The following is a 27,941-nucleotide window of genomic DNA, read 5'->3' as shown; positions in this document are numbered from 1 at the left end:
GCAGAGGTCTTTGAAAAATGATTTTACAACAAAATATATTTAATTCAATGTCGTGAAATTGTTGTAATAATTACTGGAAATATTTCAATTACCTTTGTGCAAAGTTTGGCTTTGATTTAATGAAAAATAAAATATAAGTAGTCTAAATCGTAAAAAGTGCGTTAAATATGTTTTGCGCTTGCGGAGAGCCTGATTGCGGGTACGCGTCAAATTGCTACCGAGCGTCGTAGTGCTCAAGAGCACTGGAATCCCTGATAGAGAGGAGGGTACAACAATAATATGAAACTCATTACAAAAATTGAAAAAAGCTACATAAACATAATTTTCAAACACGAAATATAACAAAACTTTTCAGCTCATTATAAAAGATTTGATTTAGAAAGTTAAATTTGTTCTATTTTCTTGACGAATATTTTGAATGATTTGTAATAAGACTTAACTCAGTTAATCCTCTTTGTCTTGAATGCGATCGTTTACAAAATATATTGAAAAAAAGTTGAACGACTTTTTTACGGTAAACGTTGTGCATTTTCGAATAAATAAAAACATTTGCACAGCTATTTGATGTATGAAGTACTTTTAAACACGAATTTATGATATGTAAATTGGGAGTATTGATGATTTCTTTTCCATTTTTTAACCAAGACAAACTGTATGTTAAATGTAAAATTTCTTTTGGAAAAACAAGTAAACTCAACACCACTCCCATTGTTATTAGCACATTTATAGTATTTTTAGAGTCCTTGCGATGTCTGTGTTGTAATTCCCTACTAAACGACAGGTGTCGACAATTTTTTAGAGTTGAAAATATTTTTGCAGTTGTAAAAGTATGGACAGCAACAAAAAAAGAAAATCGAAAAATAATAAGAATACAATTTGGTACATCGTAAGATAGATTCTCAGCAGGGATAATACAAAGTGAATTTCCCAAGTATAAATAAAATTTTAATCCAATAATATAATGAAGATACCCGCAAATAGAAAAAATTACATCAGCTATAAAAGCTATAGTGACTGCTTTCCAAGATAAAACAGATCCCTTTACTCGGGAGACTATTGCTAGGTATCGATCAATTCCAAATATTAGGATTACTCCAAAGGATATAGAAGACATTATTGGTCCTAATGCTGGAAGAATTTTGCAACCAATTTTACCAAAGTGCCACTGTTTATGCTTAAAAACTGTGAAATAAATATACAAAGGTGGATTAAAAACTGATGAGAAAAAATCAACTACTCCTAAATACAGAATCAACCAATCAGCAGTTTTAGTCTTTTTTTTTAAACTAAAGACATATATTACAAGTGCGTTTCCAATACCTCCCGTTAAAAATATAAATCCAAAAGCAACAATGAGGGGGAAATCAGCAAGATTTTTATTGATTTGCAAGTCAGTAGTTGTTGATAAATTCATCGTTATGTGATAAATGTATGTTATCTAAAAAAAAGAAAAGTAAATGTATTAAGAACCATTTTTTTTTACCAACTTGTTAACTTACTTATATGAAGATTCAAACTTTGGTAACTATTGATTTTAAGATAAAGTTTTAATTATTTAAAAAAATCATTTTTTTAAACTTTTTTAGCGACAACAAAAGACTATTTTTCACCGCTTTTAAGTATTTACAGGTTATCAAATATTTGAAAGCAATGGAAAAACAACTTTTCAAAGTTACTCGAGAAAACCAAACTTGTAAAGGTACTTATAAAAGTACTAAATGAATACAGATTTTTGTACAAATAGATACAGCAGTCGTCAAAACTCAAATTTTGCATTGTTATAGTTTTATATGATAGATTTAAAAAGCGAGTTTGAGTATATTATTCTTAAAAGGAAACATAATAACGGGTGATGCATAAGTTATCGGACGAAAACTTTATAAATAAATAAAGATAAAACTATTTGGATATTTTTCTAAAAACAGAGTTTTTCCTTTTGAATATAAATCAGTTATTTCTAATATGTAAAAACTCCATTATCTGCGATAAAACTCCATCATCTGCAATAAAACTCCATCATCTGCAATAAAACTCCATCATCTGCAATTTAACTCCATCATCTGCAATAAAACTCCATCATCTGCAATAAATCTCTATTACCAAAAATCTTAGTTTTGCTTTGACATCTTTCATAAACAAATGTAAATTATTTTTTTTTTTTTTAGTTTAAGTTAACGCAGTTGCGGATTAAAACTTTTTCTTACGGAGGGAGGAAGGTGGGGGAGGAAGTCCGGGGGTATTTTAAAGCAGGAGGATCCTTTTTTTTTCATTAATCAAAAATTTTATTTTCAGAGTTTCTTTTTAAAAAAATCTATTATTTTAAATTAAGGAATCCAAAACTGCGGGGGCCGGAGCTTTAGCTCCCTCCCCTTCATTTAATCCAGTACTGGGTTAATGCGAATAATCATGATTCTCTCTGTTAAAACTTGCCAACATACACTGTAAACTTTTTGAGCCAAATTTCCAAACTATTCTTAATTGGTAGTGCGTGAGACACATTTGGTAGTTTGGATTCCTTATCAGCATAATTGACATGTCGGTCCGATTTAAAGAATCCTTAGAGTAATGAGAAGCTAAATCTGGCAAGATTTAGCTTCTCATTGAACGAACTCGTTTTTCTAACTCTTTGAGAAAGAACTCGTTTTTCTAAACATTCATTGACATAAAATGATGTATTGATTGCTAAAGCCTTGGAAGTAGGAAACAACGGCTCCGACATTTGTTAAATAAGTTTTCAACATTATAACTATAATAACTTTTTTTGCGTTTTTTCCACAAAGCAAACAATTTCCGACCTTTTTTTTTGATATTGTGTAGTATTCAAAATTTCAAGGCATGTCTCGCAACAGCATATTTTTAATCGTTATCGCAATAATCTTGATCTTCCTATATTTATGAACGTAATGTACTCGATGTGTTATCTACTTTTCGTCTTCTACGATTAAATCTTATTTACGATATTTCTTGGAAACAATATATCAAATCCATAGCAAAATTCGCATCTGCTAAGGTATCATCTTTTTATCTTATTCGCCACTTTCTGACTCAGCATTCTATTTTTTAACTCTATATATCTTAAATCCGTCCTTGCATGGAATACTGTTACCATATCTGGGGCGGGTCTTCCAATGATGTCCTTTCTCTTTTAGATAAGATGCAAAAACGCATTGTAAACATAGTTAGACCTGCTCTTGCAGCTACCCTCCAATCATTATCACATCTTCGTAATGTTGCTTCTCTTTCTCTTTTCTACAAATACTATAATGGGCACTGCTCTAAAGAGCTTGCGTCTCTTGTGCCATCTACTAAAATTCATTCTCGTGTTACTTGTCATTCAATTAAGTCTCATTCTTTTACTGTACTGTTTCGAACATTATGGCGGTAACAACTGTAGTTTTCGCAGCTGCGGACATCGCATCTGCGGGTTTATTCCTCTCAAAGTGGCTTATTCACCAAAATTTTAAGTAGTCTACATCTCGACACTATCTACTACTATACTCTCTGGCACTTATGTTTGCTTTTCATAAGGTTTATCTATCATTTGTTTATCTGTTATAATGATTCTGTTATTTTCAGGGTAGCGTGTCCAATCTATGAAGAAACTTGATCTTGGCCTTTGAAATCATAATGCATCAAAAAAGCATTCTTTACTGTAAGGAAAATTCACAGCTGTACACAAACCTGAGCAAAGATAACTTTAACAAGTTATAACTTTTTTGCCAAATTAATAAAATTTATTTGTAAAATTTTTTTAAATTTAAAATATTAAAAGTTTCTTAATCAAGTATCTATGTAAGTTCAGCTCATTTTTGAAATTTTAGTCTTTTACGTTTATATATATTCATTACGACTTTTCCATTGTTGCTGGTTTTTTAGTTTTAATTTTTTAATTATATTTATGAACTAAAGTTTATAATTATAAAAATATAATTTTAAAGATAAAGTTTATAAATCAAAGATAAAGCAAATGTAAAACTTAATCAATTAATGAAATTATTAAAATATAAAACATGGTTTGTGTGTGTGGGGGGAGGGGGGGGGAGTGTACTTATTTTATTTTTAATTGACTAAACAAGATGTTTACACGTGTAACATTACACGTGGTTACACGTGTATGTATTAGAAGTATGAGCTCAAATGTACAATATTGTTTTTTATATAAACTATTTTGTGTGCTAATAATATAATACCAGGATAAATTGTTTCTCTAGACTAAGATAAAATGGTGAAACTATTATTAGTTTATCATTTTACAATGCTAGTTTTATATATTAAAGAAAGTGGTGAAAATATTTTTTACTCTTAAACATTAAAACTAAAAAAAAATTAAAAGAACCTTTTCAAGTAGCTGATTTATTTTTTTAACTTTAAAAAATCTTTTTGCGTGTTGTAAAGCAATTGAAATAAAATGTTATATTAAGATAGTATAAATGTTAGTGGAACTTCATTTATACTGTCGCAATAATTCAAGAAACAACTATATATTTATTTATCATCGTAAATAATATTTAACTATAAACATTTTAAGTATTTTGTAAACACATTTTAAATTTTAGATATATTTTAAGTACTTGCTGAAGTTATATGAATAAATTGTTTATTGAAAAAGTCTTATTTATGACATTCTATAAAAAAAAAAAAAAAAAAAACTAGTATCACTATGGATACCTTACAAATTAACCAATCAAAATCGCAATGATTAACTTTAGAGAGAGAATAAAAATTCAATCCTATTCAAAAACAGCTCATTGAGGCTATTTGATATTATTACAGGGGAGTTGTGACTTTGTTATCTATATGAGTTGTGACTCTGTTATCTATTCTACCCAAATTAGATACAAGTTGACTTACGTTAGGTTTGTGAAAGTCGAAAAACATAAAACGCGATAAGTTTAACAGGTTTGACCCAAGAAATTGCATTCTTATTTTTTTTTGCATTTACTTTAAAACAACGTATTTTATATCAAAAAAATCTAAACTAGTATGAATAATCTTTTTTTATTTAATCCGATTCTAAAAATTTTGGTTAATCTTTAAAAGCAAATATAAAGTAAATGCTTTATGATTTTTGCTCCCAATTATGTTGCAGAGATGTTGAAATGATATTGCGATAATATTGTTATGGTTTTGTCAGAAATCTCGTTAATGTAAAACTTTATTACTAACATAACTATGATACGTTTATGCTTAAAACTAAAAAAAACTAATACCAAAATTTTGTTCACATGCCATAAAACAAGAATTAAAGAAGGAAGAACAATTTAAATATATTTAAGATTTAGTGTAGATTTAACGGTAATCTTTTTCTTCAATATTTTTTCAAAGATAAATTAATCAGATCTTTTATATCGTATTGTCTCGATTATATCGTATTGCCTCGCTTTTGATTGAAGCAAAAATGTTTTTTTCTAGAAAAGAAACTTTCAGAAGTAAACTAAAAAACCTAATAGCGTTTGTATGATTTAGAGTTTTCAGTCTACCCACTTAAATATTATTTTTATCCTTAAGTTATATTATTAAGTATAAATAATATTTTTATGTATAACTTGGAGTCGGCAGAAAGTAAAACTCGAAATCAAAGTAGAAAATTTGTTTTACAATAAAAATATACGTAAAGATTCCATGTTATCACTGAGAGCTGTGAGAAAATACAATAAAAATGTCAAAGGTTTTGTTTTTTTAAATGTTTTTTTTTTAATATTGACATAAGTAATTTTTATACTGACTTACACCTAGTAAAAATTTATCCTATTTTAGTGGCTAGACTATTTAATAAATATATTAACAAATCTATATATATATATATATATATATACAAATACATATATAATAATTAGCGTTTCTAAGTCATTTAGGCCATTTATTCAATCTATAAATTCACTCATGCCATTCCTTAGACATAACCCTATAATAACAAAACAAATCTATAAAGTTTTTAGAACCTATTGATGGGAAAATAATGTTCTAATCTCTTTGAATTAGTTTGATTTTCTTAAGCTAGACAAAATCTCTCCAAAAAAGGTGAAGATGAAAGTATACATAGGAATGTTGACGAACTTATAAAATATTTTTTTCTTGTTTGAAAGTTTTAAAGTTAAAAGAAGTTACATTGCATACAGATTGTTAGAAAAAGGAAGTGAAAACGTTAAATCTTTTATAAATTGTCTTCTTAAAAATCTTATTTTTGAGTCGCAACTTGAAAATGCATTTCCATTTTAAAAAGTCAAAAATGTAAAAAAAAAATACTATTAAAACAATCACCTCTTTGTGAGAAAAAAAACATGGTTGTCAAAGCTTGATTAAAACATTTTGATGAAATAAAAATAGAAGTCAAAGTACAATAAATATTTTTAGCAAACAAACAATGAGAAAGTTGGGTTATTGAGTATAATAAAATAACACCATATGAATCAAGAATAATAAATTTTAAACAAAATCTGCCAAAAATGAGTTAGCTAAACAAAAGACAATCTGAAATATTTAGTTCTTTATGCAATTAAATTTTAAAAACGTTTATGACTTTATATTTATTTACATGTATATTTTTTAAACTTATTATATTTTTAATAGAGTAATCGTAAACCGGACACTCTGCACAAAAACCGGACATTCTTCACAAAAAAACCGGACACTCTTCACAAAAAACTAAATAACTTTTCTAATATTGAGAATTTGTAGGATTTTTTTTTCTGAAATATAGTTGTTTATTAGAGCAATTCTGCAGTGTTAAAAAAAATTTTTTACTTGCAAGTTTCTATGGAAAATACGATTTTATTTTTTTAAAAAGTGTCTACTTTTTGGAAAACTGTCCTTAAAAGCGGACAATTCCAAATTATATGAAAAAACATAGATGAATTATTAAATTCAATTTTTTTATTTTTAATGTTAAAATATACACGCCTTTTATATATCTTTTTGGGAGATAATTTCAAGTTTCACAAAGCCACGAATTGCAACTTGATTTTTCACAAGTTTTCCATTAAACTTGCATCTTTGGCTTTTCATTTTCAAAATACTTTAAGCACTTTTTCTACTTTTTTTTGGCTTTCTTGGCAGGAGATTCTACTTCTGCAGCTGCATTTTTAACATACGGTTGTTTTAATAGCTTTGTGTCTTCTTCGTCTCTTAACTGGTTTGACCATGCTTATTCTGTAAATGCTTGACCAGCCACTATTTTGACATTTCTGTCTTTTTTTGCAGGATATTTATAAGCATTTTGGAATTGAAACTGCTTCAAGAGAGCTACTAATTTTTACACCAACTTCAATTCCAACTTTAAATTTAACTTCCCAAGAAGAGTCACCAATTCTTCTTAGGAAGTTAAATTTAAACTTGGATTTGAAGTTGGAGTTGCAGGCGGAATTAAGGTTTGTGTTTGTTGAACAATTTGAGGCAAAGAACTTGGGCTGCATGGTGATTTTGTAACTGCAGGTGATGTTATTAAGGTATTATTAAAGTTTGACAAATTTGTAATTTTGATTTGCCAATGTTGTCTTGATTTAATGAAAAGGGTCCAGTGTTTTCAAAACCAGCAATAATTTGAGTACGAGTGTAAGCTTTGTTGCTTCTATACAACTATGCTAGGAGACTTAAGAAAAAATTTTTGGAAAAATTGCTAAAACCACTTTCAGCATAAAATTTTCTTAAAATATCACACTGAACATCTTTGACATGGCAATATACACCAACATCAAGAGGCTGCAGAATGTGAGATAAATGGGTGAGAATGCAAATTAGTGTTACATTGTTTTTTAACACTTTAAGGCTACGTATTTGCTGTGGCCATCCAAAAGTAAAATATGTTGACCACAAATTTTGTGCACCAATTTTGTGCAAATGTGAGCAGTGGTGTAGGAAGGTTTTCAAATGTTTGAAATAATCAACTTTTAAACAAAAAGAATATTTCAAATTTTTTTACTTTTATATGTATGACGAAAGGGTTCTTCCCAAAAAAATTACTGTGATAGAAGAATGGGAACTCACTAAACTTTTAACATGATCTAATCGTCTACCAAAGCCCCAATCGCCAAGCATTTGAAGGAGGTGAACTAAGGTTAGCTCAATAAAAGGGTTCAATTTTTTTTGTCACTCTTAAAGTCTTATTTGATTTTTGGTCGGATAACGTTGATTTTGATATGAGCTGCGGCTTTTAAGCTCAACTGGCCATTTTTAATCTTATCCAATTCGCTTTTTATTGTCTCCTTAGTGTAAGGCTTCTCGTTTGTTTTATTTTTTGTCATTTTAAGTTTAGTAAATTCAATTTAGTTACAGATTTATAAAATTTTTGAAATTGAAGAAAATTTTGTGGTTACTGAGTGTACTTTTCCACTTTAACTTCTACAGTAGATACGCGTATACGTGCAAATTTACAAAATTAATTAACACGAAAGTGTGAAAACTTAAAAAAAAAACACAAAAAATAACAAAATAAAAAACTAAAAACTGAGTGAAAAAGGAAGCAAGATTTTCTTTAGTGAAAACTAAAGAAAATCTTGCTTCCGTCATAACTTTTTAACAGAGTAAGATTTTGAAAATCTAAAACTATTTTTGGAATTAGCAGAAAATTTCCAACAAAATAGCAGCCTTAGCTTTTAAATTCAGAAGATTAAGAAAGCAGTGGCTGAGATGGCGTAACTAGTTGCATTGATGATGGTGGCACTGGCATAGATTCTGGTAGTTGAGATGACAAAAGCTCAGGTGGAGATAAAAGTGTTTCCAACGTATTAGCAACTTTCTTGATGTTGAGCGGAAACAAACTCGTATTTTGAAATCCAGTGACTATTTTCGTGCGTGTAAAAACTTAATCAGAGCTAAATGGTTTTGATTGCATTAAACTCTTGAAGTAATTTGCGCCAAACTCTTTTGACATGGCAATAAACACCGACATCTAGTGGCTGCAGAATATGTGACGAATGAGCTGGTAAGCAAATTAACAAGATATTGTTTTAGATACAAATAAGCGTATGTAGTACAACCCGATAGGAAACATATGTCAAGTATTGAGCTAAAATATGAGTACCTATAAATTGGATAACCAAAGTTTGATTTATTCAATTAAGTAATTAATTGATTGAACTAATATTTAACAAATTGAGTAAACTTTTTATCTGGACGTTTTAATGGCAGGAACGTATTCGCCATTGAGCATAGAGATGTTGCGTACGATCGGCATCGTATAAGCAAAGTCCTGTTTTTATGATTTAAAAATAATGTATGGTGCAAGATTATAACCAGCAGGGTTGATGCAATTTCCAATTGTTTAATTAATTTTTTGATTGTTGCCAACCAATTTGAATGGTCATTTTGCATCCTCTTCTGCAAACTATTTACTGCTTTTTTTGATCACCTGAGAAACAAATTTCATCAAAATTCCACAAATGACATGAAGTGTTTTTGTTAAGTCCTACTTTTTTTAATTTTCTTTGCAATGTGTTGCTACTTATTTCTTGCGTGCAAGAAGCGGTTCTGAGTGATGAAATGTTGCCAACGGCACTGATGCTTCACTCGTGACTTCACCGGTTGATGAAAAGCCAAACTTTATACCAAACTTTTCTTATTATACCATTGGAAAACTTATGAAATTGACTTTTGTGTTGCAAATAGTCGGTAAATTAATGACGTCATTATAAGTTCTACAAAAGTCGCAGTCAAATAATTTGATGAGTGTATCTACCAGGTTTGATTTAAAATGTTGCGGCAATCTTGTGTTAGAACCACTGCCAATTGTTTTTTCTATGCCGTTGACGCGCCTATAAAAAGTTGCTCCTGGTATGCTAAATAATTGATAACCTTTGTTGAAAGAAAGTTTGGCACTTTTTATATTAGCCACTGCAAGCGCGACTTTTTTTTTTTTTTTTTTGCGTGCAAGTTTTTTTGAGCCATATTTTATGTTAGAATAAATTTGATAATAATCGACATAAAAGTTGAACGAAGCATTCATAAAAATTCATTGGTTAGTTTAAACATGATTAATTAATAAAAAGCCCTATTTACCAAGCGAATGATTTGCGTATTTTTTTCAACTCTATTTTTCACTAATTCCGTTTTTAACTGACGACTTTTTAACGGAAACAGCTAATTTAATTTTAAAAAACATTCTTGACCAGCGTAAAAAGTAGAGATTTTTATTTATTTTGATGTAAATATGCGAATTACTTTTAAGCGTAAATTACTTTACATAACTCATATTTTAATATAATTTACTTACATTTAAAAGTAATTCAATTTTTTTACTTAAATTATATAACATGTAAAACTTAATTACTTAATTTTAGTTTTTTAAATGAGTTTAATGTATTTAATACTAACTGTTACTTGAAAAATAGTTAAGTTTAAGTATTTAATATTAACTGTTTAATAAATTGAATATTAACCGCCTAGTTTAATGTATTTAATATTAACTGTTACTTGAAAAAGTAATTTGTTTTTACAAGTAAAAGTAATTTGCACTAAAAGACTTTTACTTTTAAATGTAACTTAGTTTTAATGGTAAGTCGTGTAATGGTAAGTAATTTACTTTAAAAAGTAATTTTTGTTATAATTATGTAAGAAATTTACATTTAATTATGTAAGAAATTTACAATTTATTTTTCATATGTAAAAAAAAAGTTATTTACGAATTAATCTTATGAAAATACAATATTTTAAAAGCATAACACTTACTTTATAAAGTAAAACATAACTACATCAAAAAAACAAATTACTTTTACTTCTGGGTAATACTCTGGTGTATGTTGGCAGTGTTTGTGGTGGGGCATTGTAAAAGGAGATCATTTTACGTATATCATGAAGGGGGATTCTATTATCATTAGGGGCAAATATAGTTAACATACGGGTACCAGTGAGAGCCATAGTGCTAAAGGGGAAGGGCTCCTTAATAATCAATGATTTTTTATTTCACTTTTTTTTTAGCAGAAATAGATTGGTGGCCATAATAAAACTTTGACGAAAGCGGTGGGGGAGGGGAAAGGGGGGGAAGGAGGAGTGGTATAATTTCTTGCTACGCAACTGCTTGCTACCGATGCATGCAAGTTTTGACTAAGTCACTGTTCCGTTAGAGCATGCTTTTTCAACTGTTTTTTTTTTCTTTGTATTTGCTTTTTCAATCTAATTTTTTGTTATGGTTATATGACGCAATATAACATGTTTGGCATCCGCAGGGACATCGACTGCTAAAACAGTTTTTAAAAAGTATAAGTCATTTAAACTATCTAATATAATCTATCTGATAAAAGAATTGTTTATCAGATATAATCTTTTACTGCGTTTTATTATATATAATATGAAAAAAGATGGTAAGGAAAGCCGACAATCTTTTATTTTAAGTTGTGGGCACCCCAAAAACCTTCTTTTTGTAGCGTTGGTGTCCAACCCGCCCAAGGAAAATATGAAAAATAAAATTTTATTCATTTAAAATAGTGCTTTAGAATAAACTTGTACTTTTTTTCAACCGTTAATTTGACTTCACGAGTTGTTTGTTGGTTATCAGTTGTCCCGGAATCTTGCGATTGATTTTTCGCTACCTTTCAGACTAGCTTGAGCTCTGAGATTATTTTTTTATTTTACTTTATCTTTCAGACTTTTTCAGATACTTTTAGCACTTGTGTAGACCCAATAAACATGCATGTTTCTTGGGTATAGTGTGGTCGTTGTTAACAACCACTCTAACATAATTTAATTTGTTTTGTTTTTTGTTTATCTATAAATAACCATTTATAAAACTGTTGTCTGGAATAAACTAATTTCGAATAGTTATTTCCAGACAAAAATGTTAACAATAACCACACTAAATTAAAGAAGTAAAAATTTAGATTAAGGTTGCACAATCAGAGCCATTTCCTATGCAAGAACAATAAACCAGACTGTCTTTAAAAATTAAAAATAAAACAATTTAAAAATTAATTTTTCTCACTTTTAAGTAATTGATGTAAATAACATTAAGATTAATTTTTTTTTCCAAAAAAAATAATTTAAGTAAAAAAATTAACTTAAGAAAAATGGATAACTTTTGATAACCGCAGCAGGCGCCTAGTTTAATGTATTTAATATTAGCGAATGCAGTAGGGTGTTTCAAAAAACTACACTTTTTAATTTAAAATTATATGGTCAATCGTAAAGAAAAGTGTTCTATATAATAAAATTTAATTTTCATTTTTTCAGAAAATTTTTGTTATTTCTTTTATTTTAAATTTTAGAAATTAAAAGTAAAACAATTAACAAAATTGCGCACGGTGGACCAGAGTGACCGCCAGGGTAAGTTGTTCCTCAGGTCTGATTTTTTTTTTCAGTAATTAGATACATTAGTAAACACCATTTATGGCATTTAGAACTTCTGGGGGGTTGGACAAAGTAAAAATTGTTGTTTTAAAGTTAAGTTTTTTAAATCAAAAAAATGCTTTCGACGAAAACCGCTGAAAATCCGAAAAACTAATAAATTATGTAAACAACTGCAGGCTGTTTATATAAAACGTGTACTGTTTGTTTCACAGTTTGGTAAAGTCATCTAAAACTCAAAAAGTTACTCCTGCAATTAAAACAATGAATAAAACGGTAAAGTTTGGAGGTAACCATTATTCTAAAAATATAGAATAATAAGAATAAAAAGACCAAGATGGACCAACCTGGGGAACTTGAGGGAGAAGAAGTCATTACACAGTTCATTCGTGAAATCTCTAATTTATTTGGTAGATCACAATATCACTAGGTATTTTCATTGACCTATTAAAAGCATTCGACGCGGTCGATCACTAAATTCTACTTTTAATTTTACAGAATTAATGATAATTTAATAAAATGGTATTACAGTTACTTGACAAATACAAAACAATTTGTTTTCTATGGAGATTATTTTCGAGATGAAAAATTATTTGACATAAAATGTGGTGTTCCACAGGGTTCTAATCTAGGCTCACTTTTGTTTTTAGCCTATATAAATGATTTAAATAAAGCTTCTAACCTTATGAGTATCATGTTTGCAGACGATACTAATTTCTGTCAAACAGTGACATTTATGAGCTTCTTTCAAATATGAATAAAGAACTCAATCACATCTCCAACTGGTTTAAGTACAAAAACTTAACTTTAAACGTTGAAAAAACAAAATGGATCCTTTTTCACTCCCTTGCAAAAAAGCGTTTTTCACCAAATAATTTACCAAAACTTTTTATTGATGATATTTAAAAAAAAAAGGAGTCGGTCACAAGAGCATTTACAGTGATGAAAATATTACATGGAAGTATCATATCGACTTTATTTCAACTAAATTGGCCAAAAGTATTGGAATTCTATATAAGGTCAAATACTATTTAAGTAAACAGAATAATTTAATTCAACTCTACTACTCTATTTATTCATAGCTATATAAATTATGCAAATATTGTTTGCAAATTATGCAAACCGTTGTTTGCAAATTATGCAAATATTGTTTCGGGAAATACCTCTAAAAGTAAGGTTACGAAATCTCTACTATCGTCAGAAACAAGCAATGCGTTTAATATGTTTTGAAAATCGTTTTTCTCATTCAAATATTTTATTTAAAAACGTTAAAGCACTTAAAGTTTACAATATTAAGTCTATAATATTTTATGTTTTATGTTTCGTTGTAAAAGTGAACAACTATTGTTCATTTTTAAAGATCTTTTTACCCATAAAGCTATAAACAAATATACTTTACGAAATAATAATTTATTAATTGAACCCTTTTGTCAAATAAAGTTAAATCAATTTCGCATAAGCTATCTAGCACCTTATTTATGGAACAAAATTGTTGTTCCTATTTCTGACTTGTCAATTTCATTTTCCGTTTAAAAAACTAAATTAAAAACTAAATTCTTTCTACTGGTAATATATATAAATATTTTTGAAATGTAAAATTATTTTCACTCTGGATAATTTGTAAAATTATTTTCAGTCTGTTTATTCTACATTGTTAATAGTTATTAAATCAATTGTATTTTTATTTTATTATAAACACGTTTGATATATTTTATACGGTTCTGGCGACAAGATCTTTTGGATCCTCTTTCCAATACTATAGTTTATATATTGTTATATTGTTATATTACGATTAATAATTTTAAAATAAAAAAAAAAAAAAAAAAAAAAAAAGAAGATATCTACAATTAAATTCTATGTTTGGTTATTTTTTATTATTACTTTCTAATAAATACTTAATAAATATAAGTAAAAATATGGAATTGAGAGAACTAAAGGTTTTTTAAAAACATGTATGTGCAATATAACTTCAAGATAAAGAATCTCTTAGGTTTAACAATGTCTTTTTTGTTTTTGAGCATTTCATATTAAAATAGCGGCATTTTTTTCATTTAGAAATTATATAGCTGAATTTGTTGGTTCGCATAATTTAAGCATAAGGTGTTTAAAAAAAGTTTACTAAAGTCATTTCATTCGGAAAAAATAGACAAGGAAATAAACGTGTGCATCCGCTGCATGTGTTTGCAATAGAAACTTTGCATTTTAAATCATTTTAAATTAATTTTATTATATTATTATGCACTTTTGTTAGTGAGATACCATGATAAACTTTTTAAGATAAAAGACACGTACCCCGAAATACTTTAAGAGTTTCAAAATGGTCTATTCTAAGGATGTATTTGTAAACCACAGATATAAAATCTGTAAGAACAGTTGATGATCATTAATTAAGTTACACATTACTAATAATGAGAATCAAATGCGCTTTGTTACAGTCAATAATTCTAACATCTGTGGATTTTTCAATAAAGCTTAGGACCAATGATTAATTGCTTCAACTATTATGTCTGGTTTTGCAACATAAGGGCAACTAAAAAAAAGTTTAAAGTAGCAACAGGAGAAATAAAAAGCACTTTAGACAAAAGTTAGAGCTATTGACTGTAACAGAGTGTATTTGAATAAACTTAATTAATGGCCATCAGTTGTTACTACCGATAATTGTCTAGGATGTTATTGTAAACCACAGATTTACTAATTCATAAACTGATTTTAAGAAATCATCAACTAAAGTTCAAAATAAAATTGATACAAATGATTACTACTTTGATTGGCTCAAGTATTACCAACATGCAATTGATATGTGGCGCAACATATGCAACATGCAATTGATATGTGGCGCCATTTTCTATAACGCAATAAAGTTTTCTTTTTGGGGGGATTTTTTATCTGTGTCATTTCCTTACAAATACAAAAAGCAAGGATGAGAGAAAGGAGCTCATTTTAAAGAAATGTTTTAAAAGTATCACAAAAGCGTTTAATCAGACTTTTATATTTGTTTTGGAAATATAGTTTTTGAAATACAGTTTTTGAAATATAGTTTTTGAAATATAGTTTTTGAAATACAGTTTTTGAAATATAGTTTACTTTTTTGTACAAGGTAAGAGTAAATTAAGTTCTACAGATTAATTACTTTTAAATAGAAATGTTATTACCTAATTTCAGTTAAAGAATAATTTTATTTATCAATATATTATCCAACAATCTTATTTTAACTAAAATTTTTATTCTTAAATTTTATAAAAATTTTTTGAAGTTAAATTTCAAAAACTTTTTAAAATTTTTATTCTAATATTTATATCTGATTTATGTATTAGATATTAGGCATTAACTAAAAAAGATTCAAAGGAAAAAATTAAAAAGCCTTGCCTAAATTAAAAGATGCATAAAAAGTACATTAAAATTTAACTCCAAGGAAATCTTACTACAGAGTAAAGCCTTACATTTGTGTTAAAAAAAATAATATTGGACTAAAAAATAAAGTTTGAATTGATCGCAAAATGAAAAAGATGTTTAAAAGTTAAATGAGGCATCTGATACAACTTGCAAAACGATTTAATGTATCACAACGGTACATATGCATAGTTATCAACAGTACCTATGCATAATTATCAATAAAAAAAATTAGTAATCGTCAGAAAAATTAGAAAAAACCTAAACACATAAAAGAACACCGGCGCAAAAAGCAGCTATTCGTTTAAGATGCTGTAGATCGGGTTCAATGTTTCGAAAAAGTAGTTATTCTTTTTCTTAATTTACGTCATTGGAAAGCCTAGATTCTGTTCTTCCGGATTTTGTCCTTTTGGATTTTGTTCTTCTGGATTCTGTTCTTATGGATTCTGTTCTTTTAGATTCTGTTCTTCTGACTTAAATGCAGCAACAAATGATGTAAGTTTGAAAAGAAAAAAATACAAGCTAAAATTACTCGTTCGAATTGCACCCTTGACAAATAGAATCTATCAGCATTACATTACTTCGTGAGCAAATAGTAGATGAAAATATGGGTATTTCAAAATGTCTTCTCAGATTAGAAAAATTAATTGAAAAATATTATGAAAATGGTAGTATCATTTTCTGACCTGATCTTGCTTCGTCACATTACTCATGTAAAGTACAAGGTATCTAAAATCCAAAAATATCAAATTGTATCAAAAGTGCATAACCCTGCTTAAGTCCCAGAAATATGACCGATTGAAGAACTTTGGTTTGAACTTAAAAGATTTGTGTGCAGCAAAAACTAACAAGCTAAAAATCTAGATAAACTTAAAAAACAGATTGAGTTTTCAATCAAGAAAAAAGAGTGTCACCGTTTGTTGCTTTGGCATGAAAAACTTATAATTTTATTATTTAGATTTTTTCTTATTATTGTAATTTTTAAATTAATAAAATTGATCAATCCATTAAAAAATTAATTTTAATTTTGTCCATATTTTTAGTTACCTCGTTATAAACAAAACAACGAAGAAAAAAAATTGAATTTCTAAATAACTACGTTATAAGCGCAGGCAAATTTTACAAGGGATTTTAATAAAATTTTTATGAGAGTAACATTCTTTTTTCCGATAAAATGTTTCTGATCTATCTAAATCCGATGTGCATATTTGTAGACAGACAGTGCGACCTACACCCAATCATAGATGCTTGAGCAATCATAAATCAAAAAATAAGTGCTCATTAAAAAATTTGATACTATCTACATGCTATAACAATATAACACCTTAATTACAAAAAAAATCTATACGTCAACACTCCAAAAGAGGAATCAAAAAAGCGCATTGTGGACCGATTTTATTTTTTATTTTTTTAGATTATTGTTACTACGAGTGTTTAGTATGATCTTAAAACATACAAAAATTATTTATACAAAACTTGTTTCTTAAAAGTTTAAAACTTGTTTCTATAACTTCATGAAAACTAATTTAATACATTCAAAACTAAAATTCTTATATATTTGTCAATGGAAAAAAATAATAATAATAATAAACAAAAATGTGAGAACACTTCAACGAGAATATTAAAATTTTCATGCACTAATTTATGACTAATATATCAGCCTGTTTAATTTGCACTTATTTATAAATAAATATTTGCATTTTAAATAAATAATGTAAATATTGACATTTGTTTGCAGATGGGTCTTGTCGTTTTTGTGCTTACAAGTATATAAGTATATATTTTTAAGTATATATTTATAAGTATATATTTACATATATATAAATAAAATATTTTAATATTAACTAGTAAAAATAATTTTATAGTTTTTGTAAATGAAAAATTTATTTATCATAGTTATTTCGTTTTGTAATCATCGTAGTATGGACTAAATAAATGTTTTTTAAAATTTTATTTTACTTATTTATTCTCTTTTTATTTTAATTAATAATTTATAATAAATAAGAATTTTTTTTTATAACTAAGTTTTAAACTTAAAAAATAATAATAACAAATGTAAAAAAAATAAAAATAACATGCTAAAAAAATAAAAACAACAAGCCACAAATAAAAGGGCGTTTTACCAAACGGTTCGATATTGCAAATATTTAAATGTTTTTGTTTACATAGTTACATCTAGTGGCACTTTGATAATTCAAAGTTTGATCAATATTATTTTTATAGGAAAAAATTTCTTATACGTACTTTTTACTTAGTGCACTCGTTTATTTGCTTTTTAAATAAACCTCTGGCCTTTTTTTATTTTCCAGATGTAACAGATAGTCAACATTGCTTTTTATTTTGTATATGTCACATGTCGTCAACATAAAATAGTTTTACATCTTGTAACAAGGATCACATTTTTACATTTAGTGAAATTGATCTGAACCTGTCTAACAAGATATAAAAATATATATATTTTTTAAGAATTAAAGTTTACTTTTCTTTTATCTTTTTTTAGTTTTCTTATTTTCTTTCTCTAACTCTTCATCGACTTCTTGCATTCTTGTTTTAGTTTGTGTTTTCTTTCTTTTAGTGCATTTTTTTGTTTGTTATCCCTGAGTCATTATTATCAATTGTTTTTTATTTAAAAACTCAATGTCAAATAACAGTTAGTAAATGTTCATTTTTAACAACCTTGATGAATCCCCTCCCACAGCTTTTTCCAAAATGGATTTACAAAAACATTTAAGTCTGATTTCTAATCTGGTGTAACCTAGATTTGATTGTAAATTAGAAAAAAAACCTTATCAAAAATAAAAAACAGCTATGTGTTAAAAATGTTAAATTCGGTTTTGATGTTATAGATATCTGTATTTTTTAACTTTAATTTTCTATGAAATATTGTGGCATTTACTGGTGCTTGTTAAAATGCTTAACTTACCATAATATTATTTGAATCAAGTATATATTTTATTTTTAATTTTTTTATTTGTGGCGTTTTAATTTTTATTTTTTTATTAAATATTAAATAAAGTAAAATAAGTAAATATTAAAACTTTTTTTAAAAAAAAAAATTTTTTAATCTATAATGATATATTAAATAATTATAGTTAAAAGTTCTCAAAACAAACGTACTTGTCATGTCAAACACTATACGAGTAAGTTAAAAGTTGCATCAATAGTTATAATTGCAAAATAGTTTTGCTTGATTTATAAAGTAGCTTTAAAACTAAAATAAGTTAAAGTGCCGGCATTTACCGGCAGTGTTAATGGATAGTCTCACGATTAGTTAATGCGTAAAACTATTCATTAATTATGTTAATTATTACTTATAAGTAAGGATTTTAGTTTATTCCGGTTCATGACGGATTTACAATATATCAGGCCGGAATGCTGGAATTTATTTTTTACCCTTATTTTTTAAATGTGAATTTACACAGACTGTGTAAATTAAATCATAAAATATTGTCCTACAGGGCAACGAAGAACTAAAGGTAAACCTAAGTAAAAAATACAAATTTCTATACGAACACAATGTAAGGATTTCTGGAATTTAGGAATCTTGTGGTGAAAAGAGAGTTGCTCTTAGTTTTGGGCTACAAACTAGCTTTTTTTTCGTCAAAAATGTTTTCTGCCTCTGAGAATGGTACCATTTTAAACGTTACTTAAATCTTAAATAGTTAAAAAATATAGGATGTCTGTTACAGTAAATATTTCAATTTTAAATAGTTAAAAAATATAGGATGTCTGTTACAGTAAATATTTCAATTTTAACCTAAATGGAAAAATAGAAAACAAAGTTATAACTTTAAAAACAAATAATATATTAATAAATAAATATTACGCAGGTCGATACATAAAATTATAAAAACAAATAAAAACAACGTATTAGATTTAAATGAAACAAGAATGAATTTAATGACTAAGATTATGTATATATTATAGGTTATAAATATATATTTTATAGCCACGATGCTAAGGTGCAGGATTTCACTATGATCTCAAAGTTAAAAAAATAACATAAAAAAAATTCTTGGTACGGCGGAATTTTATTAACAATTTCGGCAAATCCGGTTTCGTCCGTAATTTAAAATTTCCATTCTGGTAAATCCCTACTTTTAAGCAAAACTACTTGGCCATAAAATTTTTTGATGTAAAACTTAAGTAATATTTGCAGGTGCGACATTTTGTTCACTTGTATGAGTGTTTTTATATTTACTTTTATTCTTATAACAGATTGTCATGAGAAAAATAAATTATAAAAACATATAATTAAAAATTAATTTAAAAATTATTAAAAACAGAAACAATTAAAACAAAAAATTTTTGGTTTATCGATAATGGCATTTGCAAAAACATCAAGATAAAGTGATATTATTTATTGTTTGCAACGTAAAAAAAAATCAATATAATAAATAAGTTACTTATGTTATAAAAGATTTTAATTGAATGAAGAAGTATTGAAATACTGATATTTACGAACACCGTTTACAAGATCGTAGTAAATAATTTATTAGCTATTATTTCCGCGATAAATCGTTTGATCGATTTTATAATCGATAAATCGTTTGATCGATTTTAGTTTGTTTTTTTTAATTCCTAGCTCACGAACTTTTATAGAAGATTTAAACGTTTAAAACCTTTATAAAAGATTTAAGCGTTAAAAACCTTTAAAAAAGATTTAAGCGTTAAAAACCTTTATAAAAGATTTAAGCGTTAAAAACCTTTATAAAAGACTTAAGCGTTAAAAACCTTTAAAAACAAAAAAAAAGGCGATGCTACTATTAATTTTTACAGCATTTAAAATAATTTCAAAAAATAATAAAAAGGATCAAAATTGTAACATAAAATTTTAAAATCTGGTATAAGTTATGACCCACATCAAGAACACATGTTTAGATAGCGGATTCTTTATTTTTGTTCCCTTATATATTCAAGCTTTTTTACCTTATCTGGCCGCCGATAAGAAGAAACGCCCCCATTAACAATTGTGACTATCTTTAAAGTTGAGCCATTAGCCACTACTTCCACTTTATTCCCTGGAAATGGCTGACTTATTACTCTCCTATCATTAAATGAAGAATCTTTAAAATCGTCAGAATCTTCACCATTGCCAAGCTCAGCAATGGAAATTCTTTTTCTCAATGATTCTGATTCTTCATACCTTTTTAGATTTTTAGCTTTTTTTTGATTTTACCTTTTTTTGATTTTTATTCTTCATACCTTTTTTTGATTTTAGACTTTTTATCTTTTCTTTCCCAATATCTATCATTTTCTTTTCTCTCTTTATATGCTTTTTAGGTGCTCTTTTTTGTTATAAATATATAAAAAATATTTAAACAAGTCATAAAAATAAGAAACATGCATATAAAGTGTATTAAGACAAAGGAATTACTGAATAATAGACCACCCTGGTCAATTATAAAATTCTTGAAAATTTTTTTTGATCTTTCATTTGACCAACCTCATAACTTACTACAGATGGACAGTAATCAGACAATAAATAAATTTTAATTGGTATCAAACATATCTATTTTGAAATGTAATGATCTAATATTGAAATACTTGTCTTAAAAATACTTATCTTTCTAAATTTTCTAAATGTTTGCGCCGCGTCCTTAGCAAATTGTGGAAGAAAATTTTAAAGATGACAACAGCGTAGCACATTAACATTGATACTCAGCCATTCTTGTTCAAAGCTGCCATCTTTTTTAATAGCCATAGGTGCGCCGTAATTTGAAAAGATTGCCATAAAGGCGAATTGGCATAAAGGCAAATCCTATGCCAATGTTTTCAAATTCATTTGGCACACTGATTCCAGTTTTTATAAATTGTTTTGGCGCACATATGCCAGTTTACACCTATGCCAATTTATGCTTCGAACTTATGCCAGTTCGCACTTATACCGTTTGCACTTATGTCAGATCGCACTTATTCAGTCGTCCCATAAATTTGTCACCTTGTCACGTGATCATGGAAAAATTATTTAAATCTAATAATTTTAATAAACTTTAGAAACTACTATACCAACTACTATACTACCTAAAATGTTATGAAATGAACATGAGTAGCAAAAAATATCCCTTGAAGCGCTCCACACGTTGTGTACCCATATGAAATAAATCTAACCGTAGTACTTTTTCTAAACGTAATTAAAAAAATCATTCCTATAAAATCATGTTAACAATATTTAGAAAAACAATTTGTGTTTTAAAATACAATAAAAATGTAATAAATATATACACTTGATACCTTTTTTTAATTTTATGTTAAGATATATACAAGAAACCATCTTGCCCGATACGCCATCTTGTCCTTTGTCCTTTCTATATCTATTATTCTATATCTATTACTGTGTTTCCTCTAATCGGTAATGTTTCTATCGTAATTATTTTTATTTTTTCTGCAGGTTTACATTTGTCGTTGTTTACAAAAACAAACAAACAAGGTTACTGAAAGAAGATCATAATGATCTTATCATCTTATAGAACTACTTTACTTTTAGACAAGCCCGGACTCTGCTGCAAGTCATACCGGGAAGGGAATAAAGGGGGCGCTATCAGCAGGAAAGGGGTAGAAAATCGGTTGGGGTGAGAGTATTTAGCTATTATTAGTTACAACATTCCTCCATATAAAGATTTTTTTTAATTTGAATATGAATTAGTTAAATTATGGCACATTTCAAAAGTTCAAAGTTCATACAGGTCTAAAATATAATGCAGTGTGTCATGTTACTTATTCATGAAATAATTGATATACATGATAATTATATAGACAATGATAATAATATCATGATAAATTTTATTATAATAAATAATTAATAACACTCTTTTTAACTCACTTAAGATAAAAAAAAAATCAAAAGTGGGGTATGAAGCGTGTAGTGTATATGGTGTTTATAATGTAACTGATAACAATCTCTTAACATAATTTATAGAAGCAACATCTTTGATAGCTCTACTGAATCTTTACACAAATAGCCAATTACATTATCAACTTCAGTTGAATCTGAAATATTCTTTTCGTTCGACATCAACGCAAATGTCTCAAGCTCGTTGTTATCTAGTAAGGAGCTCGTCATTTCCTGATCAATCACCGACATATCTTGACAACCATCCAGTTGAACACTCAATTTCTGATCACCAATTTCCTTGACTATATAGTTCTTCAGCGGTTACGCATCTGGCTCAGAACTCTGAGGTCCGAGGTCCAACGCCGACTCTAGCTCAACCAGCGACATTGGTAAGGAAGGAGGCGTAAACTTTCTAGTTAAATGCTCTTCTACATTTTATTACAGAGATATGGTGCTCAAAATTTAATGCAAAGTTTGTTAAACTTTGTTTTACAAATTAGTTCGTATAAAAAATTGTTGTTTCTAAGAATATATTTATTAATTGGATTTAGAGAAAAAGGTCTTTAAAGATAAAATTGTTTTAATTTTTATTTTAGTTTACACTTGTTGTCATAGTAAATAAATTACTTTCACAAACCTAAACAAGATTTCTGAAAGAATATTGTACTAATCTTATCAGCAGAACATTTTAAAGCGTGCGTATATAAATTACATTAATACGTAATCAACAAAATAAAACGTTATTTACGATAAAAGTTCAAAACGAAATATATAGTTACAATTAAAAATAAAAAAATCATAAATTAATAAAATCATAAATTAAACATCATCCATTAGGATAATAAAATTTTTTTAGTTTATATTTGAAAATGGGAAAAGTAAAAGACATATCGAAGTTGGACAAAACAATTTTATTCCAAAGATAGGGTGCAGGATATGAAATACAAAACTAATTAAACTTGGTTCGACAAAAAGTTTCATATATAAAATTATTATTTCTAAGTGCATAATTATTTATTGGTTTTAAACAAAGAGATCTGGTAAAGATATATTATTTTTCCACATACACATAAAGCATAAAACATTAAAACATTAAGCTCATAAATATTAAAAACTTTCATTTCAATAAACAAAAGATGGTTTGAAATGAGTGTTTCGATCTGCCAAATTAAAATTTTTTTACATAGATATTAGGGCTGTTCAAAAACTAGGTTATGGGAAAATTTTCACTAACAAATAGGCAAATTTTTACGGACTATAATAAAGAAATAAAAAACTGTTTTTTGTTTTTCTTTAATTATTTTTTTACTTCGTGCTGGCCTCATAAAATTTTCAAAAAAAAACTTTTTTTTATAAATTGCATAAATTATAAATATACCAGGAAAAAAGCAAAATAACTGGATACAATTTTAACAAATGAATGTTTATGTTATTTCAAATACATATGCCAAAAATTATCATTGTAGGTTCATTTTCATGCTTTGCGCCAGACCTGTAACCATTGTTGACACTTTCTACCTGTTGCAACCAGCCAATCAATGAAATTATGATTTTTCTGGTGTCGGTTTTTCCCTCCCCAGTCAAACTCTTTTAAATAATAAACAAACAATGGTAAAAATGTATTAAACAAAAATTTCAAAAATTACCAAAAAATAATTAACTAGCTGTCATTTGCAGCCTCATGTTTACCAAACAGTTAACTTGACAAACTGTTTGCTGTACCAGCTTTACAGCCCTCTCGCTACAATCATTAACGACAGCCAAGTTATTGACGTTTTTAACTAGAACTCCAAATAATAAAAATTGATATTTCAGGAGCTAGCTGGGTAAAGCATCCATTTGGACTTTTTTGTTTTGTCATGACTTAAAATCTCAAATTAGCCACTGATCACCAGTGATGAAGTCAACCAGTTCTGGCCGCCTGTCAAGTACAGGCATGTCTTTTTTTTTCAGGAAAGAAACCTTAACTGTTATGTCTATCCATGTCATAGTCATCTGGTATGGGTATGTTATAGAGCTTCTTAGTGATAATCTCTTTTCTTGTTCAGTGATTGAATCATCTGAATTTGCCAGCACAATAAGAACAACAGTTGGATCCAGGTACCACCAATGGTTTCCTCATCATTTGAACATTGCACTAGCAGCAGGATCATCCGCAACATACCTAGACATCTTCCAAATAGAATTCATGTCTTGATAAAGAAAAAATGATATATTTTTGTAATTTTATAAATATATAGTTTTAATGCATGAAATTTAGTGATACTCCATTTACATTTAAACTTAATATTTGTGTTTTGTTTGAATACCTGTAACGGAGCAATGCCTGGTTTCTCATAAGTCAGAAACTTGAGTGTATTGAAAATAGCAATAAACTTGCCCATCCTGGTGATGAGAGCTGAATCCAGATCTATTTGCTTTTGCACAGAATCGTTAAGAAGGAGAATTTTCAGGTAATAAATACTTTTGGCCATGAATCTGGCATGGTTCATAGCACCAGATTTCTTAAATTTGCAGATATAGCTTGGTTCCAAGTACATAAGACATAACTCTGGTAGCTCATGGTAGTCATCTCTTTTCTTACCAGTCAAAATCTTTACAATCAAAATTTTTTAATGTTTTATTGAATATTTTCTAAATCTAGATACTATAACGCAATGAAAAAAATGCTACTAAAAATGATTATTTAAAGTTTTAATAAATGTCTGCTTACAATAATTTTAAACCAACCTCTGAGTTTTTAAAAGCTTCGGTTTTTACTATCTCCATAAGGTTTTTTGCTTCAATGGCTTGAGCTTCTAGTCAAGTTCCACAAACAGATTTCCATTCAAACGTATTCAGCGGCAGTTTTCAGTATCAATGGAACACGATTGTTTATGAAGCAATTTAAAAAGAGAATTTTCAGGAATAATAGTGGCCTTGCAACCAACAGCCTTTTCGAAATGATTGATGTGGACCTCTTCTACGTGGTAACGTGAGGCCAACATCAGTAAGGGCTTTCCAGGGTTAGATCTTAGTCTTAAAAGTATATAGCGTTCTTTTATTTTATACTTACCGCAGTTTAATCATGATCAATATTTCTGTAGCCTCACATAATTGCTACAGTACTTTAAAAATTGAAACAGCAAAGTTCGTAACAAGATTTTAAAAATATATTCTTATTTTTATTTACCTGTATACTACCAAGCAGTTTGCCAGGATTGCTGCTGGTAGCATTAAAGCATATAGAGTGCACAATGTTGGCTATGTCCATCTCCTTCAAAAGGTCACTGATTGTATAAAACTTGTTTAGGCCAGTGCCTGAGTCAATTTCTGTTGCACCTAGCAGACAATTTTTGCCATCAAAACTTACAAGTACAAAGATCCTGTTCTTTGCTTTGTCACAGTGCTCAGGTATTAAATCGTTTAATATTTTGCCATCAAAATGTAATTCAAGCTTGCCATCCTTGTGGTTGATGTGATACTGAAATAATTTTTTAACTTTTCAAAATCTTTATCAAGTATCATATTTTTTATTTTATATACACATGAATATGAAAGAGGCAGCTTATCTGGATTATCTCCCCCTTTAATAACCAACTTTGTTAGAGTAGCAATGATTATATTGGCAGACATGTTGACTCCCAGAGCTGTTCTCATTGTGTTATGTTTGGTCTTTGCTAATGTAAATATTTTGAGATTGAGAATTTGATGTGTTTTTTTTTTGGCAGGACTTAATATTTACTGCCACTTGAACTGAGTGTGTAAGATGAATTTGAAGTATTAAGTAATTATTCCAGAGCATCTACAATAGAAGATATTATATTAGTCACTCTTTCCAGATCTCTCTTTTATTTTTTGAACATCTTACAATCATTAAATATTTTACGTAATTGCCATTTGATTCAAAAAGGTTTAAAAAATACTATAACAACTATACAAAGAAAATTACAAAATAGCTAAATCGCAGAAAAAAATTTTGCTTTTTATATTAAAATTCACTTACAACTAAAACTTGCAACTCTCTAAAATAAAAAAACTTACAACTCTCTACAAATCTTCCATTATCACTAAACAAATCTTATCTATTTTAGATTTCATTCAGAGAAAAATATGATTGCATCAATAATGATGCAACCATTTTTTTTCTTGTTAAATACGTTTCTGCTTTCTTGCTAATACTGCTAAACCCCTTCCAATCCTTCTTGGTTATTTCTAATAATTAGAAAATATAAGTAAATTGAAATCACCAAAAAAGGTTGAGAAATGTCTTCCCCCTTTCTTTTGAGGTCGACTTTCCACTCCCCCTCCCCCTCGTCTTTTTTTTATTTTTTTTTAGGTGGTTCATCAAAATACACTGCTAATTATTTTGCTCCTATAAATTATTCAAGCATACATTAAAAAAATCAGAGTTCTACTTTCATCAGAAGACCCACCGCCAGAAAAACCTGGATTTCATTGATTGATTGGTTGCAACCGTTAAAAAAGTGTCAACAATGGTTACAGGTCTGGCGCGAAGTATGAAAATGAACCTACAATGGTAATTTTTGGTATATATCTTTTAAATAACATAACCATTCATTTGCTAAATTAGTATCCAGTTTTTTTACTTTTTTCCAGGTATATTATGTAATTTATAAAAAATAAGTTTTTTTTCAAAAATTTATGAGGCCAGCGCGAGGTTAAAAAAATAATCAAAAAAAAAAAAAAAGAAATTACAGTTTTTCATTTCTTTATTATAGTCCGCAAAAAGTTGCCTATTTGTTAGTGAAAATTTTTCCATGACCTAATTTTTGAACACCCCTAATAAATATGTTCAGTTTTTTTTCATAAAATTCCGATATTTTCAGAAATTTTTGTACTAATATAGTCGATATGCGTTTTTCATGTGATGTTTTAATCAATAAACTTCGGGGTAAATAAGCTTTTTTTGAGACTGGATGGAAAAGAAATCTAGAACAATTGTGGTCCCAAAATGTAACCTTGTGGAACGCCACAAGAAATATTTAGAAATTCATTTGGATGATTATTATTGCTGAAAAAAAGTTGTTTACGATTGGATAGATAAATTTTGAACCATTTTATAACTTTGTTATTTTTTCTATAATATTTTAGCTTGTGAAGTAAAATTTCATGATCTACAGTATCAAATGCTTTCCAAAGTTTGATGATAAATCTTAAAGTTTAAACTTTATATTTAAATATGCTCTACGCTATAATATCTTTCTTTTTCTTATAACGAAACTGGGAAAACCTAACTTGAACTAAATTCAAATTTTTTTAAAATGCTAGAAAATAAGCAATAAAAACATCCAAAACAGCGCAATATTCTGTTATTTTTTTCTAACATCAAAGTAAAGCCGCAGAAACTTATTTGTTCCAAAGTTCACGGGGAAAAAAACTCCGACGAAATATCGTCTATGCTTACCCAAGCTATATTTCCATAATATATATAGCAATGAAT

At 27.9% G+C, this 27,941-nt stretch overlaps 1 protein-coding gene across 2 annotated transcripts; it reads right to left on the bottom strand.

The window, feature by feature from the left end:
• Window positions 1-339: 339 nt before the first annotated feature.
• Window positions 340-18,326, bottom strand: LOC105844003 (C5a anaphylatoxin chemotactic receptor 1). 2 transcript variants are annotated; one of them, XM_065803761.1, is made up of 2 exons: window positions 18,143-18,326; window positions 340-1,438 (listed from the first exon to the last, which is right to left on the bottom strand). In XM_065803761.1, the coding sequence occupies exon 2, from the start codon at window positions 1,412-1,414 to the stop codon at window positions 395-397; it is 1,020 nt and encodes a 339-aa protein (XP_065659833.1). In that variant the 5' UTR covers window positions 1,415-1,438; window positions 18,143-18,326; the 3' UTR covers window positions 340-394. The 2 variants fall into 2 exon arrangements, with proteins under 2 accessions (XP_065659833.1, XP_065659834.1); XM_065803762.1 differs by lacking the exon at window positions 18,143-18,326 and adding an exon at window positions 6,262-6,350.
• Between the last annotated feature and the right edge of the window lie 9,615 nt (window positions 18,327-27,941).

Source organism: Hydra vulgaris, chromosome 08, assembly GCF_038396675.1.
Source record: "Hydra vulgaris chromosome 08, alternate assembly HydraT2T_AEP".
Lineage (NCBI taxonomy): Eukaryota > Metazoa > Cnidaria > Hydrozoa > Anthoathecata > Hydridae > Hydra > Hydra vulgaris.
The sequence above is the reverse complement of the archived record's forward strand: the minus strand, read 5'-3'. Positions and strand labels throughout refer to the sequence as shown.

What these genes read in the sequence shown, in the direction of transcription:
- LOC105844003 (XM_065803761.1), bottom strand. Translation starts at nt 1,414, where the DNA reads ATGAATTTATCAACAACTACTGACTTGCAAATCAATAAAAATCTTGCT.